The following is a 20,158-nucleotide window of genomic DNA, read 5'->3' on the forward strand; positions in this document are numbered from 1 at the left end:
CTTCCATGCTTTGGCAATGGTCTGGAGGATGGCCAGAAAGATGAAGGTTGACAAAAACTCATGGTGGCTGCTTTCATGCTTTGGCAATGGTCTGGAGGATGGCCAGAAAGATGAAGGTTGTCAATTTTCTACCATGTCTTGTGAGATCAGTGGTGGTATTAAGTCTATTAAGTAGGACTTCCCAGGGGTCAAGAGTTAGAGTGCAGTTTTTGTATAGACCTGATCAAGTTGTATATCAGTATAAATCATGTAAATACAAAAATGCTGTTTTCAATAGCTTTTTTAAAACCATTTGTTGGGGATGAGGGACTAAAAGTAACATGGATCTTCCATTTTCACAGAAGGTTTTAACTGATTTTTTTAATGTAATACTACTACTTGTACTACTTTTTTCTTCTTCAGATGTCTATGATGTTCACAGGCAAGTGCAGCAGTCTGTCTACTGACTAAGCGGTACTTTTGCGGACCTGCTTTGTAGGGTGATCATTCTAATGATGGCACTAGGCGACATGTTCAGGTGCCAACTCTCTCACTCATGCTTGGGTAGATCTTCATGTGTACACTTTAGTACAGGCTCCTCAAGCCTGTGTGCTCCTGTAGATGTGCTCATGCATTCGTAGGTGTGTGAATAAGTACTGCAATCCATAGATCGTTATTCTCATATGGTAATACGCAGCAGATTAGGGTGTAGATCTGTTCTGTTTGATCTTAAAGAAGTTAATTACTATATTATTACCTTATGCTTCTGCAGGCTTGTGATACATGTACTGTAGTCAGAGGGGGAAGGCAGAATTTTGCTTGCTGCCATAAAGTATAAGTCCAGCTAAAACCTTTTTTGGATAGAGTAGGGAAGGATGAGAAACCCTGTTGGGATTTAGGACCCATTTACACTTATGCATACATTGCTGCCTGTGATGTAATGCACATATGTATGGCTGGGTACTTATGGTTTTCCATAAAAAATAAATGTAAGCCAGCCACATAGGAATGAATCAAATTTTTTTATGGGAAATGCATTTTCGCGCAGTAAAATTCATGTGTTTTACAGCTGGCAACCAGACAAGTGTGATGGTTTTAAATGTATTTTAAAGGATAGCTGTACATTTATTTAAATTTACTGTTGCTTGTCCAAATAAAATCTTGTCAGCACTGGTCGAACCTGCGCGCTGAATCCCCATAGGCTTGAATGGGCCATAGATCAAGACAGTGCCATTCAAACCTATGGGGCCATTGCTGAATAGAGTTTCATAGGACAGGCTGTAAACACCAGAGGAGGATGCAGTTCTGCAATGGAGGTAAGTAAGCAGCTGTGGAGGAAGAGGAAAGTGCAGTTTAGCACAAATGTTAAGGTGAAAGTCATGGATGGCCACCAGTGCGATTAATCACCAACTAGGGTCTTATATCTCGCTGCAGCTTTGGCAGTGAGTTTCACTCCTTTTGGTGCATTTTTCAGAAAGTTAAAGTGACACTGAACTCAGGACTTAAATCTTAAAAATGCATTCAAGTACCGTATTAACACAAATGTAGATTATTTCTGTACCACTCAGCTGTAGATCCTCAAATCATCTCTCAATTGGTGTCCTGCCTTCTGGAGGGGGCTACGTTTGTTCCCCATGGTCCTTGTGTGTGTTGTAAAATAGTCACAGCTCCAAACTCACTCCTGTGATGGATTACAATCTCACTTTTAGTTTACTTAGTTGTTTTGAAGTTATGATCTACCACAGGAGGGGGCTTGGAGCGGCGACTACTTTACAACAAACACAGGGACCGTGGGGAACAAAAGAAATCACCCTCCAGAAGGAAGGACAGTGTCAGCACCAATTCAGAGATGATTTGAGGATCTACAGGTGAGTGATGGATAAATAAGAATAAGATACATTTTTGTTAATAGTTCAGGTTCTTGAATGTATTTTTTAAGATTTACCTCCTGAGTTTAGGGTCGCTTTAAACAAGAGTATAGCAGTTGTTGTGGCCATAGCAGGCTGGAGGTGCTGTAGCTTTGATACGGAGATCTCACTGCTTCAGTCTCAGAGAAATAAAGAAACCAATAAAGGTGATTAGCATGCCGGCACCTCCCTTATAAATAAACATGAAAATTTAGTGGTGTGATACTTTAATAAGCACTTAAATAGATAGCTTGCACATCATAATCCTATTGAAATGCTTATATAAGCCCGGTGGAATGTTTATCTATATGAACAATCTGTAGGTTCCAGGCAGACGCCCTTGGCAACATGCAAAAGACTTTCCGACTGGACACAAAGCTTTGTACTGGAAAAACAGAGCTAGACAAGTAATAAATACTACTGACAAAGCTTTTCATTTCAATGACCCGTCTAAGTAGGGAGAAATTACCCTTTAAGACTCGTGCTATGGATTTTTTTAGAGTGCTGTTTGAAGAATGCAACTATGTATCAAACATACATGTTTACATGATAGCACCAACCATTTTTACACTGAATTTACCAACAGCCTATTGCTATATATGTATTTGTTAATCCCTAAGTGTACCACACGTCATACACTTGAATGCCAAGCTTTGTGGAATTAACACAAAAAGTTAAATAATCTGTAGTTGGGGATTAATAATACTGTAAATTCATATCACACATCCAATATCTAAGATTAGATTGCAAGCTCTTGCAGGGGGGATTGTAAAGACTCTTTAAAAAAATAAATATGAAGCACAATACAAACACATTAATAGGTTCATAATGACCTTAATAACATTGTTAAAGCACACTTTTATTTCTATACAGTACTTTCAGATTTGCAATGCAGGACAGCAGGAAAAGAAGACACTGTTTTTTCTTGTAAAAGGTTTTAATTTTAATGTATTTTTAAAGGATGAACTTCAAAGTCAACCTTTGGTTTGCCCAAGCAAGGAAATCAAAAAAGTTTACTTAATTGCCTGCCTCCCCAGCTTCATTAAAAGGGCCACTGAAGCAAAAATATATTGTTTTCTGGTAATTATAAGGATGAAACCTGTAATGATAGTATTACGTGCAGTATGTGAATTCCTTTTTGTATTTCACTGGCCTTTATTTATATTTCTAAATATTTATGTGCAGGTCAAACCGTATAAAACTGGCAGGAATGCTTACAATAGTCAGTTCTTAGTCATATGGCTAAACCTTCTTTTCAAAAGACAAAAGGCCTCATTTACATGGCTATTCATGGCCATGCACTGGCCAGATCAGCACATCTCTGCGACAGGTATGGCCAGGACCTCTATGATTAAGATGATTGTGCCTGTAGAACTGAATGAAATGTCACTGTCACTTCAATAAAGTTCTAACAAAAAAGTACACATGGGATCATCGCTTCGGCACTGTCATGGGCACTGCACACTAGATACTGGGTGTCTTTGAAGGAGAACTATGAGGTGAGTGCTTTTTACTCACTTCATAGTTCTAGCCGACCTGTGACAATGAGACTGTCACAGGTCGGCTTAGTAGATCGGGAGGTGAGTGAACACATACCGGCGTTCGCTCACCTCTCGATCCTGTCACGGCTCTCTGCCGTGACAGTGGAGGGGCTAGATTCCCCCCTCCCCGCTTCAAGTTGCAACAGCTTCACAGTAGCAAAAAGTGGAAAAGGTCACATGCTCCCTATACCCAGAGGAGGTGGGTATTTCTCTTCCAGGTGGCAAAAGGAGCACAAGGGAAGGAAAGGAGAGGCTATTATAAAGAAGGAGGGTAAGTGAACTTGTTGCTTTGCCTGCATGGGCAATGCACACATTTCAAAAACACAGCCGTGTCTACTTTTCCTATCCTACTCTAAGGCACCATTCACATGTGCCATGTATCAGCCCATTCATTACAATGGTCTGCCCTACCCACGACAAACATGGCAAAGAAGCTCATGCAACTGTTAGTCGCGCATCAACATGTGGGCAAGAATGCACGTTTTGCCTGCCCCCTTTGGTGTGCGTTCACACCAGGTCATGCTTGTTTTCCTGCACTGTGTGCAGTGTGAGTGCGCCAACGTGCACGCTTTGGTGTGCATTCACACACATGGCAAGTGTGAATAGGGCCTGTAGCATACCTCCTCATGCAACATGATAAGTACTTTTTTATACAACAGAAGCCAAGAAATATGTCATTTACAGGTAAGGTATCGGTGGACTATCTATGTATATAGTGAACATTTTAAATAAATCTTAAAGTATCATAAATACTCAGAAATCAGGCAGAAGTGTCATGTTAATTCAAATGGTTGTGGAAAAAATGTTTTTTTACCTCTGCTCCTCCTCTAACTCATCCTTTGTCAGCATATTCTCATAGTCACTGCCTCGCAGTTTCCCTGGTAAGTATTTAAATGAGAAATCTTCATCATCTGTAAAATAAAAAAATAAAAAAAAAAAAATATTTGATGGGTTCATTTTAAGAAAATCATAATCACGGGAGGGAGCTTGTAGCAGTGGCTACTTTACAACACACACAGGAACCATGGGGAACAAAAGTAGCCACCCTCCAGAAGGAAGGACAGTGTCGGGACCAATTCAGAGATGATTTGAGGCTCTACAGCTGAGTGATACACAATAAAGATACATTTTTGTTAATAGGTACTTGAAGGTATTTTGTTAATAAGTAGGGATGCACCGATACCACTTTTTTAAGACCGAGTACGAGTACCGATACTTTTGATCAAGTACTCGCAGATACCAATTACCGATACTTTTTCTTAAAGGGACAGGTCACATTTTTTCTAAAGCAATACAAACTAATGCTTTAAGGTCACTTTCTTAATATTATGATTCATGAGATGAGGGAGCATGACGCCGGCTTCGCGTCATTGCACGCTACCCGGCTTCCTGATTGGCCGGGAAGTCGGCTCCATGCTCTCTCATCACAAGTGACGAGAGAGCATGGAGCCGTTTCCTGGCCAATCAGGAAACCGGGCAGCGTGTAATGATGCGCTAGGTATGCATCATTACCTGGTGCTAGGTATCGGAGCATTTGGGCGAGTACGAGTACTCACCCAAATACTCGGTATCGGCACCGATACCGATACTGGTATCGGTATTGGTGCATCCCTATTAATAAGGTACTTGAAGGTATTTTTAAGGTTTAACTCCCACGTTTAGTGTCACCTTAAACTGGCCATACATTGCTCGAATTTCGGCTGATTGCTGTTGAAAAAATGCTAAATGTATGGCCAGCTTGCAGTTAAAGAGACCCTGTCACACCCTTTCACTTTGACAACACAGACCGGCTTTTGTAGGTGCAAGTGCTACAGTACAGAAGTGCTGTCTCCCGGAGTCATTTAAAATTTCTGCAGCAGACATCACTTCTATAAGTAAACGTATCACAGATTGTCAGGCTGTTTTTAGTTGTCAGGGTAGGAGGAGGAGATAAGGGTCTCTCATTTATCAGTTGTGTATTTTACTTCTGTTTTATTTTCATGTGTCTTTCTATGTGTTTCTGCTTGGCTTCTGGTTGCTTTAATCACAACCTGTTTTAGCTGCTGTCCGTATAACAGAAACAGTGAAGAGGATGTTTACAAGTGTGTAGCTGTGATTCTGTACCGCAGTCTAATAGGATGTTTATGAAGATGTGTCTACTGCAGTTTATTTGACTATATATTAAACAAAGTAAGTGTATACAGTAAGTTTCTGTGTGAAAATCATCTTATATTGTCTACAAGAGGCATGTGTATTCTTAATTGAATCTTGATGCACTTTGTATATTATATCCAGATCTGTGCAGTATTCCAGTGTGAAAACTTTCCTTTGTTGAAGAGCATCCTGTAACAAAGATCGGTCACTGCTGCTCTCTCTCCTTTTGCAGGATAACTGGTCTTGTATCCACCCGCTCCTCTAGTCTTCTACAGGCAGCCTGTAGTTGGTGGGGACTGCTAGGTCCATCGCACATCACTGGCTATATGCAGCACAATGGTGATGTCACTGCTACTTTTACAAGGTAATGTTTGGGTTCTGAAAGTCATTTGGGGCCCACAAACTGAATTTATATAATTTGAGGCTATTTAGGAATACATTTAAATAAAAACGTTTGTGCCCGGAGTTCAGCTTTAAAGCAAAATTCCAGCATAATAGCCTCCAGATAAGCACAGGGGAAAAATAATAACAAATATCACTAGTGATGCACCAATACCAATTACAGCGCTGATACTGAACATACTGGTGCCAATGCTCCGATACCGAAAACTGGCACCGGTGCTTTAATTATTCAAATTGAAGAGGCTGCCTTAGGTCCCGTACTTGCTGGGGACTTTGGGGCAGCTTTTTTGAGAACCTATTTACAGCACTTCTGCCGGCCTGCACATCTCCCCCTCCTGAGACCCTTCACACATCCGTACCTTGGTTAAAGCTCAACTGAACCCTCTATATTTGTTAATGTAATGCAGTCAGGCTGTATATACAGTAAAAATACTTTTTGGTTGCATCTTTGTGTTACAGCCAGGCTAATATCCAGCATGCTGGAGAGTCCGACTGCTGCTCTTACAGCACAGCAGCCTGGGCCTCCAGCGGTCTGACATGCCCCCTGCACACTGCTCCAATCAACTGTGTTGCTGAGGGAGTGATTGCACTGATTATTGGAGTGGTGTGCAGGAGGGCATGTGAGTAAATCACAAGATTGGTGGCATACAACTACAAATGATTTGGCAGGTAAAACAGTAACTAATATTATGTTTAAATGTGCATTGAGCTCTTTGCCTGGAGTTTCCTTTTAATACTGTGAGGATCCTGCAGGACACATGTGCAGGTGGGATGAATCATAGCAATTGACAGGGGGTTATTGGCAGGTATTGGCAGCCTTTATCGGCAACATGGTGAAGACTTAAAACATCCTCTACTGGAAGGGTAAGACTTTTTACTTTGTCATGACAGGGTCACTTTAACGCAATGCAACATGTTTGCAGCAGTATCTACTTCCTTCTCTTTCCCTCCTTCCCAGAAACCAGTCCGACACCCCCATCCAACACCACCACCATCATCATTCCATTCAGTGTCAGGAACCAAAAGAAATACCCAGTATTTCCAGGTAAGGTGGAGCATGTCCATCTGTCCCAAGGGGCTGTGAAAGTTATGACTTCTGCAACTTATAGCTCACATCTGACTTTCCTTTTCTCTAGGGAGGCAAGTATAAGCTGCTGGGGAATGCTGCATCAAAGCGAACCTGATAGCTTGCTTTGCTGAGGCAAAGTACATTTTTACTTTGAAGTGCATGTATTCCCATTTCCCAAACACTGATTCATAAGACAACAGATTCTATAAGACTATATTCAGATATACAGTATATCCAACACTATAAAAAGCCAACAGTTTCCGTTTATTACAGAAAGCTGTCTCATTAGAATTACGCAGCATTCTATTCCCAGCCAGCATTATGGAAAAAGGGAGGTTGTATGTCTATTGTCTGGTAGGAACGTGGTCATTTAGGCGAAAATAAGTCTTATCTGTAATCAAACTCGTCATAGTCATTCATTTCTAGGTGCAGGGCTGACAAACACCCCATTGTTTAGGGTAGAAGGCTTTTTTATCCAGGGTCACTGAATCTTTACAAACACCTAACTGAAAGCCATTTCCCAGACAAAGCTTCCACTGAGCTCTTTCTCATTAGTGTCTGCTTGCTAGTTGATGGCTGGGAATGCCACTAACAAAGGCTTGCCAGGGGAGTTGTGGCTACATATGTTCCTATTGGAATATTATAACAGACTCTGTTGGAAAATACATGCCGCTGACATAAAAACACATATCTAATCATCTCATGACCTTCCCCAGTCTAAGGTATGACTGTAATCCAGCAGCTGATATGTGTCCACAGATGGGTATCAGCAAATGTAAACGTCTCTCACTTTTATCTCACTTCTCATTCATATGCTGGGTATGGGCATTGTGCTTTTCATAGGAAGATTCTTCAGCCCCTGATGTGAGATATATTTATAGAGATGCATTCCTAGAATAGGGCATGGTAAGAATGTAGTCTCATAGAGTGACCTCTATGGGTGGAATAAAAAGAGGTTCGCATTCTAACTATTGGCCCCCTAATTACACATACATCTAGAAAAAGGAAACAGAGCCCATATTAGCGTCAATGCTCAACCAGCCAAGATAGGCTTATCATCAGGCCTTGTTTTTTTTTTTTATCTGTTGTCCGCTCTATATATATGAACAGAATTTATTTTATATTCCATCTAAAGACACTCTGTCATTTTGTTCCTTTAAGTGACAGAGTCTCTCTAAAGTTCAACCACTGACCCACTTATGCTCAACTTTCCTGCTCTACCCTGCCACTCCAGAAGTCTAGGACTGTGTAAGCCCCATGTTGGAGCACATCATCACAGGAGCACATTACATGTTCCACCATACTGGGAAACACCAAGTTTTTTGCTGTGGATGTGAAGGCGCGGTGGGGAGAGCCGGAAAGAGGAAAGGGAAACTGTCATGACAGAATTATGGGCTGCCATAGCTAAGGGCTGTCATCATTATTTTTGCTTTATTACTTACTGAGATATTGCCCTGGAATAAACATGCAGCCAGAGATGCTTCTGGACCTCCATATTTGTACTAGGTCAGTAACTCACCAGTGGCAAAGTATTAGTAAAAGAAAGATTAGGATCACAACTACTGGGCCTGTATCTTTCACAAACAACTTAGCAATGACAGATATGTTTCTGTTCACACAGGTTCCATTTGGCCCTGTCCACAACTATGCGTTGTATCACGCACACTACACATGTTCCTTGCCATTCCATTGTTTTCAATATGTTTGGACTGGTGCACATATATGTATGCTGCTTAATAGTGGCCCAAAAAATGTTCTCATCAAGTAGTCCTAAGCTGACCAAGTCTCCCACTGATTGATACTTTGTTTTTATAGCTCCTTTTTTTGCATCACCGTTGGGAGCTATATATGTTTTTTATATTCTTCAAATGTATGACCAAAAATACAAATGATGTAAAACTCCTTAATTACTTCAACAATAAAGTAATAATGTGTACCAACAGAAAATACAATATCTTCCTTCTGGGCCATTTCTACTTTTTTATTTTGTCTGCGCTTTAAGAGAGATTCAAACAGCACAGAAATAGGAAGGACAATTTTGTGCCATTGTTTGTCATGGTACAACATTCAAAAGCCATGCAAACTAGGTTCAAAGTCCATGCTCACCAAAACGAATGGGCTTTTATACTATTCAACTGCAGCAAAGGGCCTGCAGTCTGAATTTGATATAGTCCCATGGGGCTAGATTCATTCATTTCACAGTATTTATAGGTGGGACTTCTGAATGTATTTGGAAATCAGGAGACTTGCAGGGTTATTCACAAAGGGGTGAAGAGTTTGGAGAAGGCAGGAGAAGGGAACAATCTACGACAACATAGCTGATTGGGAACAATTCTCCAATTCAGCTCACTCTCCAGTTCAGCTATGTTGTCCTAGATTGTCCCCTTCTCCTGCCTTCTCCAAACTCTTCACTCTTCTGTGAATAACCCTGTTAGTAATCGGAATTCATTTTTATTTCATCTAGCTTGTCCAAATTATGGTGAATCATACAATCTATTGCTCACAGGCCCGGATTTCCCACAAGGCCACCGAGGCCCGGCCTCGTCGGGGCGGCAGAGCGCCGAGGGGCGAGGTTTTTACCGCAAATCGCCCGACAAATGCGTGACACGAAACACGCGACAAACGCGCATATTCGATACACCTAGGTGTGAACCCAGCCTAAATATGGGTGAAACAGTGGTGGGTTTCAAGAAGGGTTGATCCAAACCACTGAACAAACAGCAAACCAGAAACTACAAAAAAATACCTAGTTTAACTATGGGCACACTCAAAGATTCCATGTATGATGCCGTTATTAGCATTTACACAGTAGGTTTTGTGACATAGTTTTATTACCTGTTGATCCTACCAGTAGACCTGTTATGTGTCAAGTCCCTTTAACAGGGAAAGGAGTCTAGCAAAACCTTTAAGGTGGCCATACACTCTACAACCATCGCAAGACTTTAGTCTTGCGATGGTTGTACAGGGATTAAAAAAACGTACGATCTGCCTATCTTGGACAGGCAGATCGGGCTTCCGATGACCGCAATGCTGAACGGGCAGTGTGCGCGTGCGCACACCGGCCCGTTCAGCATTTATCTTCCGAGCACCGTTCTAACCAGCCGAGAATCGTACGATTCCCGGCTGGTTTTCGAACATGCTGGTTCGACAGAAGACGTGCGACCGTACAGTAGAAACGGTCGCACGTCTCCGTTCACACTGCTCGTACGAAATTTATCGTACTATCGTACGATTATCGTACGAAAAACCGATCGCATACGATTATCGTAGGATAATCGTGCAGTGTATGGGCACCTTTAACACTGTCGAACCAGCATGTTCGAAAACCAGCCGGGAATCGTACGATTCTCGGCTGGTTAGAACGGTGCTCGGAAGATAAATGCTGAACGGGCCGGTGTGCGCACGCGCACACTGCCCGTTCAGCATTGCGGTCATCGGAAGCCCGCCCCTCAGGGGGGCGGGCTTGCGATGATCGAGAGTGCGATCTGCCTGTCCAAGATAGGCAGATCGTACGTTTTTTTAATCCCTTTACAACCATCGCAAGACTAAAGTCTTGTGATGGTTGTAGAGTGTATGGCCACCTTTAGACTCAAGGGTTGGAACAAACCATTTAAGAGTGACAACCCTACTGTGCGATTACATAGCAGAATAAACAGCGTTGTCACTCTACTATAGGAAATGTAAATATAAGGGATCTACTGGCAGGATCAACGGGTGATAAATCTATTGCGGGAAGACTCAGAAAAACAAAAACTGCAGTGCTGCTAGTGACAGACTGCATCATATATGGTATCTTTGATTTTGCCCATAGTTATATTTCAAAGGTTGTAGAAAAAAGAGAGACGTATAAATACATAGTATAAACAATGTTGCAATAGTGGAGCTGTTAGTAGATAGCAACCAAACTTTACTGAATGCAAGGTGGCCAATCTAGTGAGGGTTTTCCCTACAACCTCAACAACATCAACATCCTCAGAGTTCTCCTTTAAATTGACCCAGTATTTTGTTTGCTACATTGGTAACATGCAAAATTATTATTCATAACGGAAGCATACCTTTCAGGGACATGAATCTAACAATAATTGTGTCCTATTTTTCTGTGTCTTGAAGCTGTATACCTTAAAAAGAACTGCTCAATTCCTCAAGTACACAGGAGATAGCTGAACCTTCATAATCTGCACTATCAGCTGTTTCATAAGAACATAGGTGTCCATGTGAGCTGTGATTGGCACCATGGCTTCACCTTCTCTATATTGGGTGAGACTGTGACATCCAACTAGAGCAGTGGTTCTCAACTCATGGGTCGCGACCCAAAAGATAACTGTGTCCCCGGAACAGACTGCAGAGTTTTTGTATACTGACTGCATCGGAGAGCTATTTAGAAGCTGAATAGCTCATATTTGGCAGCAGTTTACCTAAACATTGGCAATGGAAAGTTAGGCCTGGAGCAGACAGGCAAAAAGCGATGGTTGCAGGGACTACATGACTGGGTTTAAAGGGACATAAAGAGTTAAAACAGAAAAAGAGAAGGCTATGGGGGTGGTACTTTCAGGATTGAATATAGATCTACTTTGTGCGCACTAAATGCTTTCCAACGCCAGTTATTAACTTGTAAGTGTAGCCGTGACATCATCACTGTGTTGCAAATAGCCTGAGCAGAGAGCAGAGCTGTGGGAAGGACCCAGCAAGCTTCATCCACTACAGGAGGGGGCGGATACAAGACCAGTCACCCTGCACAAAGAGAGAAAGCAGCAGTGACTGGTCTTTATTATTCCTGCAGAGATATTTGATTACTGCACAGATCTGAAAGAAATACACAAAGCACAGCAGATTCCAGAATACACAAGAACGCACACGCACGCCTCTTGTATTGAGGCAATATTTGCTTATCCCGGAGATCAGCTTTAAATGATGTCACAGGTTCCAAGTAAATACAAGTTTTTTATACATATATCATCCAGCAAAACACACTCACCTGCATCATCTGCTTCACTAATCTTCAAAACTTTATCATTTTCCGTTTCAACATCTTCTTCCTGCAACAGAAACAAGAATTGTTTTTATGTATCTGACTTTTATTACCTGTGCGTGTCCTGTTCTCAAATGCTAAATATGCTTGTGATACCAGTTTAACTGCAAAAGATCAGAGCAAATAAACTGAAAGTTGCTGCCATGCATAAACTGGACACCAGATCTTCAACATAGATAAAAGGATCCATGATCTGCACTTAGGGCCCATTCACATCACATCCAGATCATCTCCAGATAAAGACCAGATTGTTTCCGGACTCAAGATGCATCCTAATGTATCCCTATGCTAGATCTAGCCTCTGTTCACACCAGCGCAGTCCGTTCCAGACCAGACCAGAAAAATATTGCAGGTCTTATTTTGTCTAGTCTGGAATGCACTGGACTGCAGCAAGTTCACACTATTTTCTGGAGTGAACCTGCCCTTAAAGTGACAGTAAACCCTTGTTTCTTTTAAATTGTAAATCAGCATTGTATATGGCAATTTATTTACTGAGATTTGTTTTTTTTAAATTGCACCATTTAATTTATTTCTGGCAACCCCCCCCGGTTTACAGGTGTCTCCTTTGCCTAGCAGGTTACAAAGGAGACACCCGTGGGTGCGTTCTCCTGGCTGGGAACTGATTGGTGCTGTGAGCGTTCACTGGCACACACAGCATTCAACAAGCCATGCCCCTAAACCCGCCTCCTCCCTCACCCCACTAATTTGACAGGCAGATGCAGCAGCCTATTGCCCTCAATGGGCTTGGCATCCCTCCCATCAACCCAGAACTTTGGGGAAACAGAGCAGATCATCCAGGAGCCAGCGACGGTGTTCGTAGACCCTAGGTAAGTGTTTTGGGTGGGGGGCACATGGAAAGGTAGCAGGGCATTTTGTACCTTAATGCAGAGAATGCATTAAGATAAAAAACATTTAGCTTTTAGTACTACGTTAATGCTGAAAGCCAAAAAAAAACTAACTTTTTGTACTTCTCTCTATCCAGTCCTAATACTTGCACAACTCTGCCACACAGGACAGCCAGCTTGGTGACCTGACTTCTCACTATAGCAGTTAAGCAACACAGCTAGGTCACCTCCCTGTTCCCAGCCTGTAATAGAACAGTGAACGCAGCTGTATTCTGGACATGCATTAGGGTGCCTCTGCAACGCAAAAATGCATGGCTGGATCTCCCTTTACTTTCATTTCCCGTTGTATTTCTAAGGAAGGGAAACCTATAAAAAGGTTGTAAATATTATAAATAAATAACATAACATAACAAAAATAAATGAAAACTAACAGGGTTCTAACAATTCCCTACTTTACTCTAAACTAAAAAAAACAAAACATTAAGGCGGATCTTTCCCCCCCTTTCACTAAAAATCACCTCAGCATTGAGCTCTGCATGCTTATATGAAATCATCTTACATTCATTAGTTAAATAAACATATTTTTCTTTTTCTTACAATTTCTTTCCACTTCCTGGTATTCATAGGCATTAGTGATATAAACATGGCCTAAGACAGGGGTCAGCAACCTGCGGCTCCGGAGCCGCATGTGGCTCTTTCATCCCTCTGATGCGGCTCCCTTTCCAGGGACACAACTACCCCCGGGGCCTGAGGCTGTGGGGGGGGGTCCAGTGAGGTCCGGTCCTGGGCAACCCTCTGGTGGAATATGCGGCAGTCCAGGGTCCTGGGACTCACCTCCTCTCCCGGCTGCATCCCTAGTAACAGGCGGCGGGAGAGGAGAAGTGTGTGTATGGCCGGTACCCATGTGAGGGGTCTGGGCAGCCTGGGGGGCCTCTTACATGAGTATCAGCTGTACCAGGGGCGGCATGGCAGAGGTGGCAGGGGAGGGGGTGGAGGAGGCCTGACCCCAGCAGCAGCACTAGGTAAGAGGAGTTGGGAGGAGGTACAGTGAAAGGGACCCAGGGACCAGCCCACCTGAGGCCCTGCAGAGCCCACCATAGAGTCTCAGATGGGCTGTGCAGGATCTATGGTGTGCCCTGCAGGGTCACACTCAGGTGGGGTCTCAGGTAAGCCCTGAGTCCAGTGCGTTACTAAGCCCACATATACCTATATACATAGCATAAAGGTAAAAAACGATATATGACGTGTTATCTTCATTTTAGATGTCAAAAGGGTTTTGTGGCTCCCGGTGTTTTCTTTTCTGTGGGAAACGGGTCCAAATGGCTCTTTGAGTGTTTAAGGTTGCTGACCCCTGGCCTAAGAGATGCATCCTGGGAATGTTATATCACAGTGCATCGGTGGGGTTTTGCAGTGCATCTGTACACTGCAAATTCTCATGAGATCTCAGGGAAAAGCATTTTTTTTCCCTCTGAGATGATGTGCATGGTCACATGTCCTAGTCACATGTGTTAGAGTTCCGGGAAGTAAAGGGAGATTGATTCATCTGCCCTTAGTAAAAATGGTCACTGTGAGATGAATGGGGCAGAAAAGAAAAATAAGGTGTACAAAGAATAAAAAGTTGACAATTATCTACAAATATCTGTTTGTAGATTACCATTACCAAACATTTCTAAAGGTGCCTTTGTTGGAATGTTAAAGATATGGGTAAAGTTCCTTTTTTAACTTTAGCTATACTTTAAAAAGAAACTGAACTCTGGAAGCTGTGGCCAAAAAAGGGATGAAGGATTAGTCACCACTATTGCCACGTTTCTGTTACAGCTACTGTGCAGGGTGTCTAAATTATTATTATTATTATTATAATACAGGATTTATATAGCCCCAAAAGTTTGCGCAGCGCTTTACAATATAAGGAAGACATCACAATACAATTCAAGACAAGGTGGTAAGGAGGGCCCTACCTATGACTAGGCAGTTCAATAGGCACCTGATTTAGACCCGGAACACACTTTAATACAGGGGTGGGTAACTCCGGCCCTACAGCTGTGCTTCAGCAACAAATTACAATATGCCTCAGCCTCTGAGAGCCATGCCTGTCACTGTCTTACAATGCCCCATGGGACTTATAGATCTACAACAGCTGGAGGGCCGTAGTTGCCTGCCCCTGTTGTAATGTAACTGACCTGGTCAGACAAACATTCTTCTTCCTTCCATGCACTGCAATACAAGTCTGGAAACCTGTACTGAGGGGTGTGGCTGTTACTCAGCTCTGCCAGCACAGAAACAAAGCAGTGTGAGGGCAGAAAACAGCATTTATACTGAGAAAAAAAATTTATTTTGAGGTATTTCCTACCAAAATTCAGTAACAAATCGTAACATGGTATAACCAGCGTTAACTCTGTGCTCATGATGGAGGCAAGTGGGCAGTCAGGCTTTTTCTGTACAGACTATTGACAAGTCTAGTGCAGACCCAGCCACTGTCCTCCATTATAAGGACACAGGTATTGGCAGCTGTATGAGCAGCCCGCAACAGGGAGGCAGCAAGCTGCATTAGTCCTCATTCACCCAACACAAGTCTATTACTTTTTTTGCAAGGCAGCTCATAGCTGCTTAATTTGATACCAATGTATTTTCTTTAAACAGTTAACATGAATGTTTCCTACAATTTGCAATATAAAAAAAATATACAACATTTACTTTCCTGTCTCTGGCTAAGTCTCATTTCCAGGATTTTGCTACCGCACATTCATGTGTTTGCAGACTGGGTAATTGAGCAGTCACCATGCACCAGAAATCACAGTGCAGATGTCACTGTGTTCCAATTGTATTGTTCTCAGTTACATTCTGCCATAAATCTCCCTGTCTATTAACATGGGAAATAAAGTAAAACACTTAACCCTTAAGGTTGGTGCACACTGAAATGTTATATGTTAACAGCCTTGCTGGGTGGTTAATGCTGTCCTGGGTTTCCTTCAGTGGTGCCTCATATCCAAAAGCCTAGGCATTGTCAAGTAATCACTCATGAAGGAGGGGATCAGAGTACAAAATGACAACCTCCTCTTCGTCACTTGACCAGAGGCCTAGGTTTTTTGTTATGCAGGCAGCACTGTAGGGAGTCTGGAGCAGCATTTTGGGGGCTGATAGAGGAGCCTAGGAAACATGGCGGGGGGCGCAAGTGCAGGGGTCGTAGAAGTGATCAGGCAGCTTTGCAGCAACCCGAATCACTTCTACTGTCTGCTGAGGGAGAGTAAGCACCCAGGAGTGTGATTACAGCTCCCTGCTGCCAAGGATGTTCCATCTGCCTCCTCTTTCTGAATTCTGGCTGGGCATAATGGGCCATTGGTTGGATGCTAGAACGACGGGTGGTTCTAGTAACCAACTACCCGCTCACATTATTTAAACCGTCCCACCATTAGTGGCTGGATGCTAGTTAGCTAGGCAGTACTAGCAACCAACCACCAGTGGTGGGGGATTGAATGATGACAGTAGCAGTCTGATGTCTCTGATGTCTCTGTGAGTCAGCAAACTTTCACTGACCCACAGAGCAATGCCCCCTCCTTCAAGAGGCCTCTGGAACATGTTCCATATCCTGGATACATCACTGTCGCTACTTCCCGTGCTGGGGATGCCCATTTCCCATGGATAGGGACTGTTCCTGGGAATTAGACTGCGTTCACACCTGACCGTTTTGTAGCACGTCCTATGCTCGACGAACGCTCTACAAAACGGTCAAAAAAATAAATAGCATTGTAGTCAATGCCCTCGTTCCCACCTAGGCGTATTTCCGCCCATCCCTAACGCCCTACAAAATGGCCCACGCCTGAAAAGGTCCCGGGACTACTTTGGGCCGTTTTGTAGGGCGTTTTCCATTTGGATACTGCCAAGTAGCCTTTGGAATCGCGCGACGGTCGCGCAACTTTTTTACCGCGAATCGCGGTAAAAAAAACGCGTGACGGTCGGGCGACAGACGCGCATATTACAATACGCCTAGGTGTGAATGGGGACTAAGGGACAGATATAAACGTTTTGCTGATATCACATCCAAGGTGATGGCACCCAGCAGCAGTCTTAGGGTCTGAGACTTAAGTAAATAACATGCATAAAATATGTTAAGGGAATATTTACTCTATGATACAGTGACAAAGCCAGAACTGCTTCTCTCACTATACAAGTCAAGTGGAATGCAAAAGCAGCTTAAAGCAGGTTGTTTCAGCTTAGGAGGTCAGAAGGAGGTCAGTAGAAGGTCAAATGCACATATCAATGAACATTAATTGCTCTCAACACAATCTGAAACTGATCTCAAATTCAGGATGAATGCATCTCAAAGCAAGCCATATTTGCGTGTTAACACCCAAGCCCATTGGCACAAGCCCAAAAGCTACTAAAGTATGAAGTCCAGATACCTGGGCCATTTACTTTAATGCCAGGCCCTGCAGCAACACATGTTCACCTTACTTTTGCTCCCCTGCCACTCTGTTTGGCAACAGGAAGGGAACATGTGATTCACCACCCTTCTTTCCACATGACAGTGCTGGAGTATGGCAACTGGCCAATTGGAACCAATGGCGTCACATGGGATTGAAGAGCGGGTTCTTAGCCCTGTGTAAGCGTCAAGAAGAACCAAACTAGAACCTATACATGGCTTTTTTTTCCTTTCGGTTTGTGAAATAAGAAGATATAAAGGTATAAGCTGGCATTAAAGTGCACCCATTGCTTTGCCCATACCCTCCTGTTAATCAAACACCCAATGCATAATTTAGCCCATCAACACAATCTTTTCCAATCTGATTTTACTAACAGTTAAAACCTAATCAAAATGTACATCTGTATCTATGCACATGAACATCACCGATGGAAATTTGCAAGCTACCAAAGCAGGCCATGCATACCATTAAAATAAATTAAGTGCAATGGCATGTAGGTATTCTGTTACACCACAGGATTATGTCATGCTCTGAATTCCAGTCTCGAGTCTCTCAATGGGTGTCTCCTATACACATCACCCAGGGCCGGTCTTAGGGGTGTGCGAGCTGTGCGGCCGCACAGGGCGCCATGGCAACAAGGGCGCCGTGCGGCCGACACAGCTCGTCCTGGGGGCGGCTTCTCTCCCCCTTACCGCTGGCCATCCGATATGACAGCGCTCCTTCTCTTTGATCACTCCGGTGTTTGTAAATAACTGGGGACACATAGTTCTATGTGTCACATTCATTGAGTGCTGAGGCTGCTGAAAAAGAAATTGAGGATTTGGTGTCCTCAATTTCTTTTCTCATTTAAAAAGGGGTCCAAATGTTTGGACCCCTAATATTTCCCTAAGCCCCCCCCAACAGTAAAAAATTAATAATAACAAATTATGAAAAGAAATAATAACAAATGTACAAAAGGATTTTTTATTTTTAAATTGACATTTATTGTTTAACTTCTGTTGTTTTATTTGATAATAATACTTATATTGTGCCGACAAGTTTAATACCTTTGAATAAAAGTTTTATTTTTATCATACTTTTTAATATGTTTCTTTGCGGCTTAAAAGAATAGAAGTCTTTAAACAGTGCGGATATTGGGGTGAAATGGGTGTGGTTACGGGGGTGTGGCCACTAAAGGGTGTGACCACTGAGGGGTGTGGTCACTGAGGGGCGCTGTAAAGCTTTCTCGCACAGGGCGCCTAAAGGCTTAAGGCCGGCCCTGACATCATCCATGTGTTACTCATTGCCTAGCCAGCTAAGTCATTCCTACATCTACTATTGTATTCCTTTTTTAGAAAGGGTGCTGAAAATAAACTGTTGAGAATGGACGGAAAATGCATTTTGGAAAAAGCACGTTAGAATGAATCGCATGAAGCCAAGTAGGCTCTATTGTATGTTACAAAAAGGTGATGAGAAACATGACCTACAAACACACACAGAAGTGATGTACTCAACAACAGGGCGAGCCATTTACTATATATAACCTGGCAACAATAATTATGGTATTTTGCATTTATTAATCCATGTATAGATTCCACAGTAGAACAAACACTAGCATATGATGGGGGAATGTGCAGAACCTCTCGACAGACTAAGTACAGGCAGATGGAACAGGAATGTACATTAGGCATGCTGCACCTTTGGCTAACAACATCTAAAGCTAGCCATAAATGGCTAAATGTTCTCTTATTAGCTTATCAGCTGAACAAGATCTCCTCTCCTCCAATCACGGAATGGCTTGTACTCTGTTCAAGAAATACAAGCCATTTTCTGAATGGAGGAGATAGTGACTGAAACACTAGATTTAAATGGTCATCCAAATGAAATGCTATTGTAGTTTTTGGTAGATGACGACTAGTCCCACAAGCTATCTGTTACTCTTTTATTGCAAGATCACTCCTTCATAGTTATGTGTCCTGCTTCTTGTCTTGGCATTTTGCTTGCACAGTACTACAGGTAGTCTTACTTCTCCCGCTATTCCTGCTCCAGTGACAACTGCAAATTTTAGATTTACCTTCATTTTTAGCCCTGTTGACAATGGTCATCAGGACCAATCAGGACCAATAGATGGGGTGAATTTCTCCAGACAGCAATAAAAACCTTGAAGGTAGCACTGGAACCTTTAGGGCTAGTTCACACCATACACAGTGCGTTCCAGCACGATTCACTGCTGGAACGCACTGTATCGCATCCCGGCCAGTGTTCTATCGAGATGTCCAACTTGTTGAGATCTCCCACTCCATTGGCCACCCAAGAGCAGTATGATGGGAATTAGGTCATTTCAAGCCTGATGAAGGGGACCCTGTGTGGCCCCGAAAGGTTGCTATTTGTTTTGACATTAAGCGTCAATAAACAGACACGTTCTTCACTTCAATATGGTGTGCTGGTGACATCTTTAACAACCTTTTTCACTGACAGCTCCCGGTCAAGGGAGGTGGTAGGTCAGGCTCTTGATCACATAACCACTGTGAAAGCCAATCACAGTGATCAGGGATTACGGATCAATCACGGATGATCAGGAAGCCCCAGCGTTAAGGTCCCCTAATGGGCTAGCTCCCACTGGCAGAAAGGGGATAAAGTTAAATTCCACCTTTTAAAAAAATAAAATAAACGCATACATAATCATAAAAGAAAACATTTGTATTTGTTATTTTCTGCATTGGAGCCAGTAAAGCATTACAACCGCGTTCAGTGGATTGTGGGGTGTAATGCTTTGGCTCTTCCATCCCTGTCTGTGCCAAGGTATGGACATGCAGTAACAGGAAAAGAGATGGGAAAAGTGTCAATGGACTA

General features: G+C 42.8%; 1 protein-coding gene across 3 annotated transcripts in view; it reads right to left on the reverse strand.

The window, feature by feature from the left end:
• MXRA7 (matrix remodeling associated 7) overlaps positions 1–20,158 on the reverse strand; it is a 45,698-nt gene that overhangs the window by 12,451 nt on the left and 13,089 nt on the right. For all 3 annotated transcript variants that reach the window (XM_018555686.1, XM_018555688.1, XM_018555687.1), the window contains exons 2-3: positions 12,007–12,067; positions 4,242–4,338 (exon numbers count right to left, since the gene is read on the reverse strand). In XM_018555686.1, coding sequence (XP_018411188.1) covers positions 4,242–4,338; positions 12,007–12,067 — 158 coding nt within the window. The remainder of the gene's footprint in view (positions 1–4,241; positions 4,339–12,006; positions 12,068–20,158) is intronic.

Source organism: Nanorana parkeri, unplaced genomic scaffold, assembly GCF_000935625.1.
Source record: "Nanorana parkeri isolate BGI_ZX_2015 unplaced genomic scaffold, ASM93562v1 scaffold209, whole genome shotgun sequence".
Lineage (NCBI taxonomy): Eukaryota > Metazoa > Chordata > Amphibia > Anura > Dicroglossidae > Nanorana > Nanorana parkeri.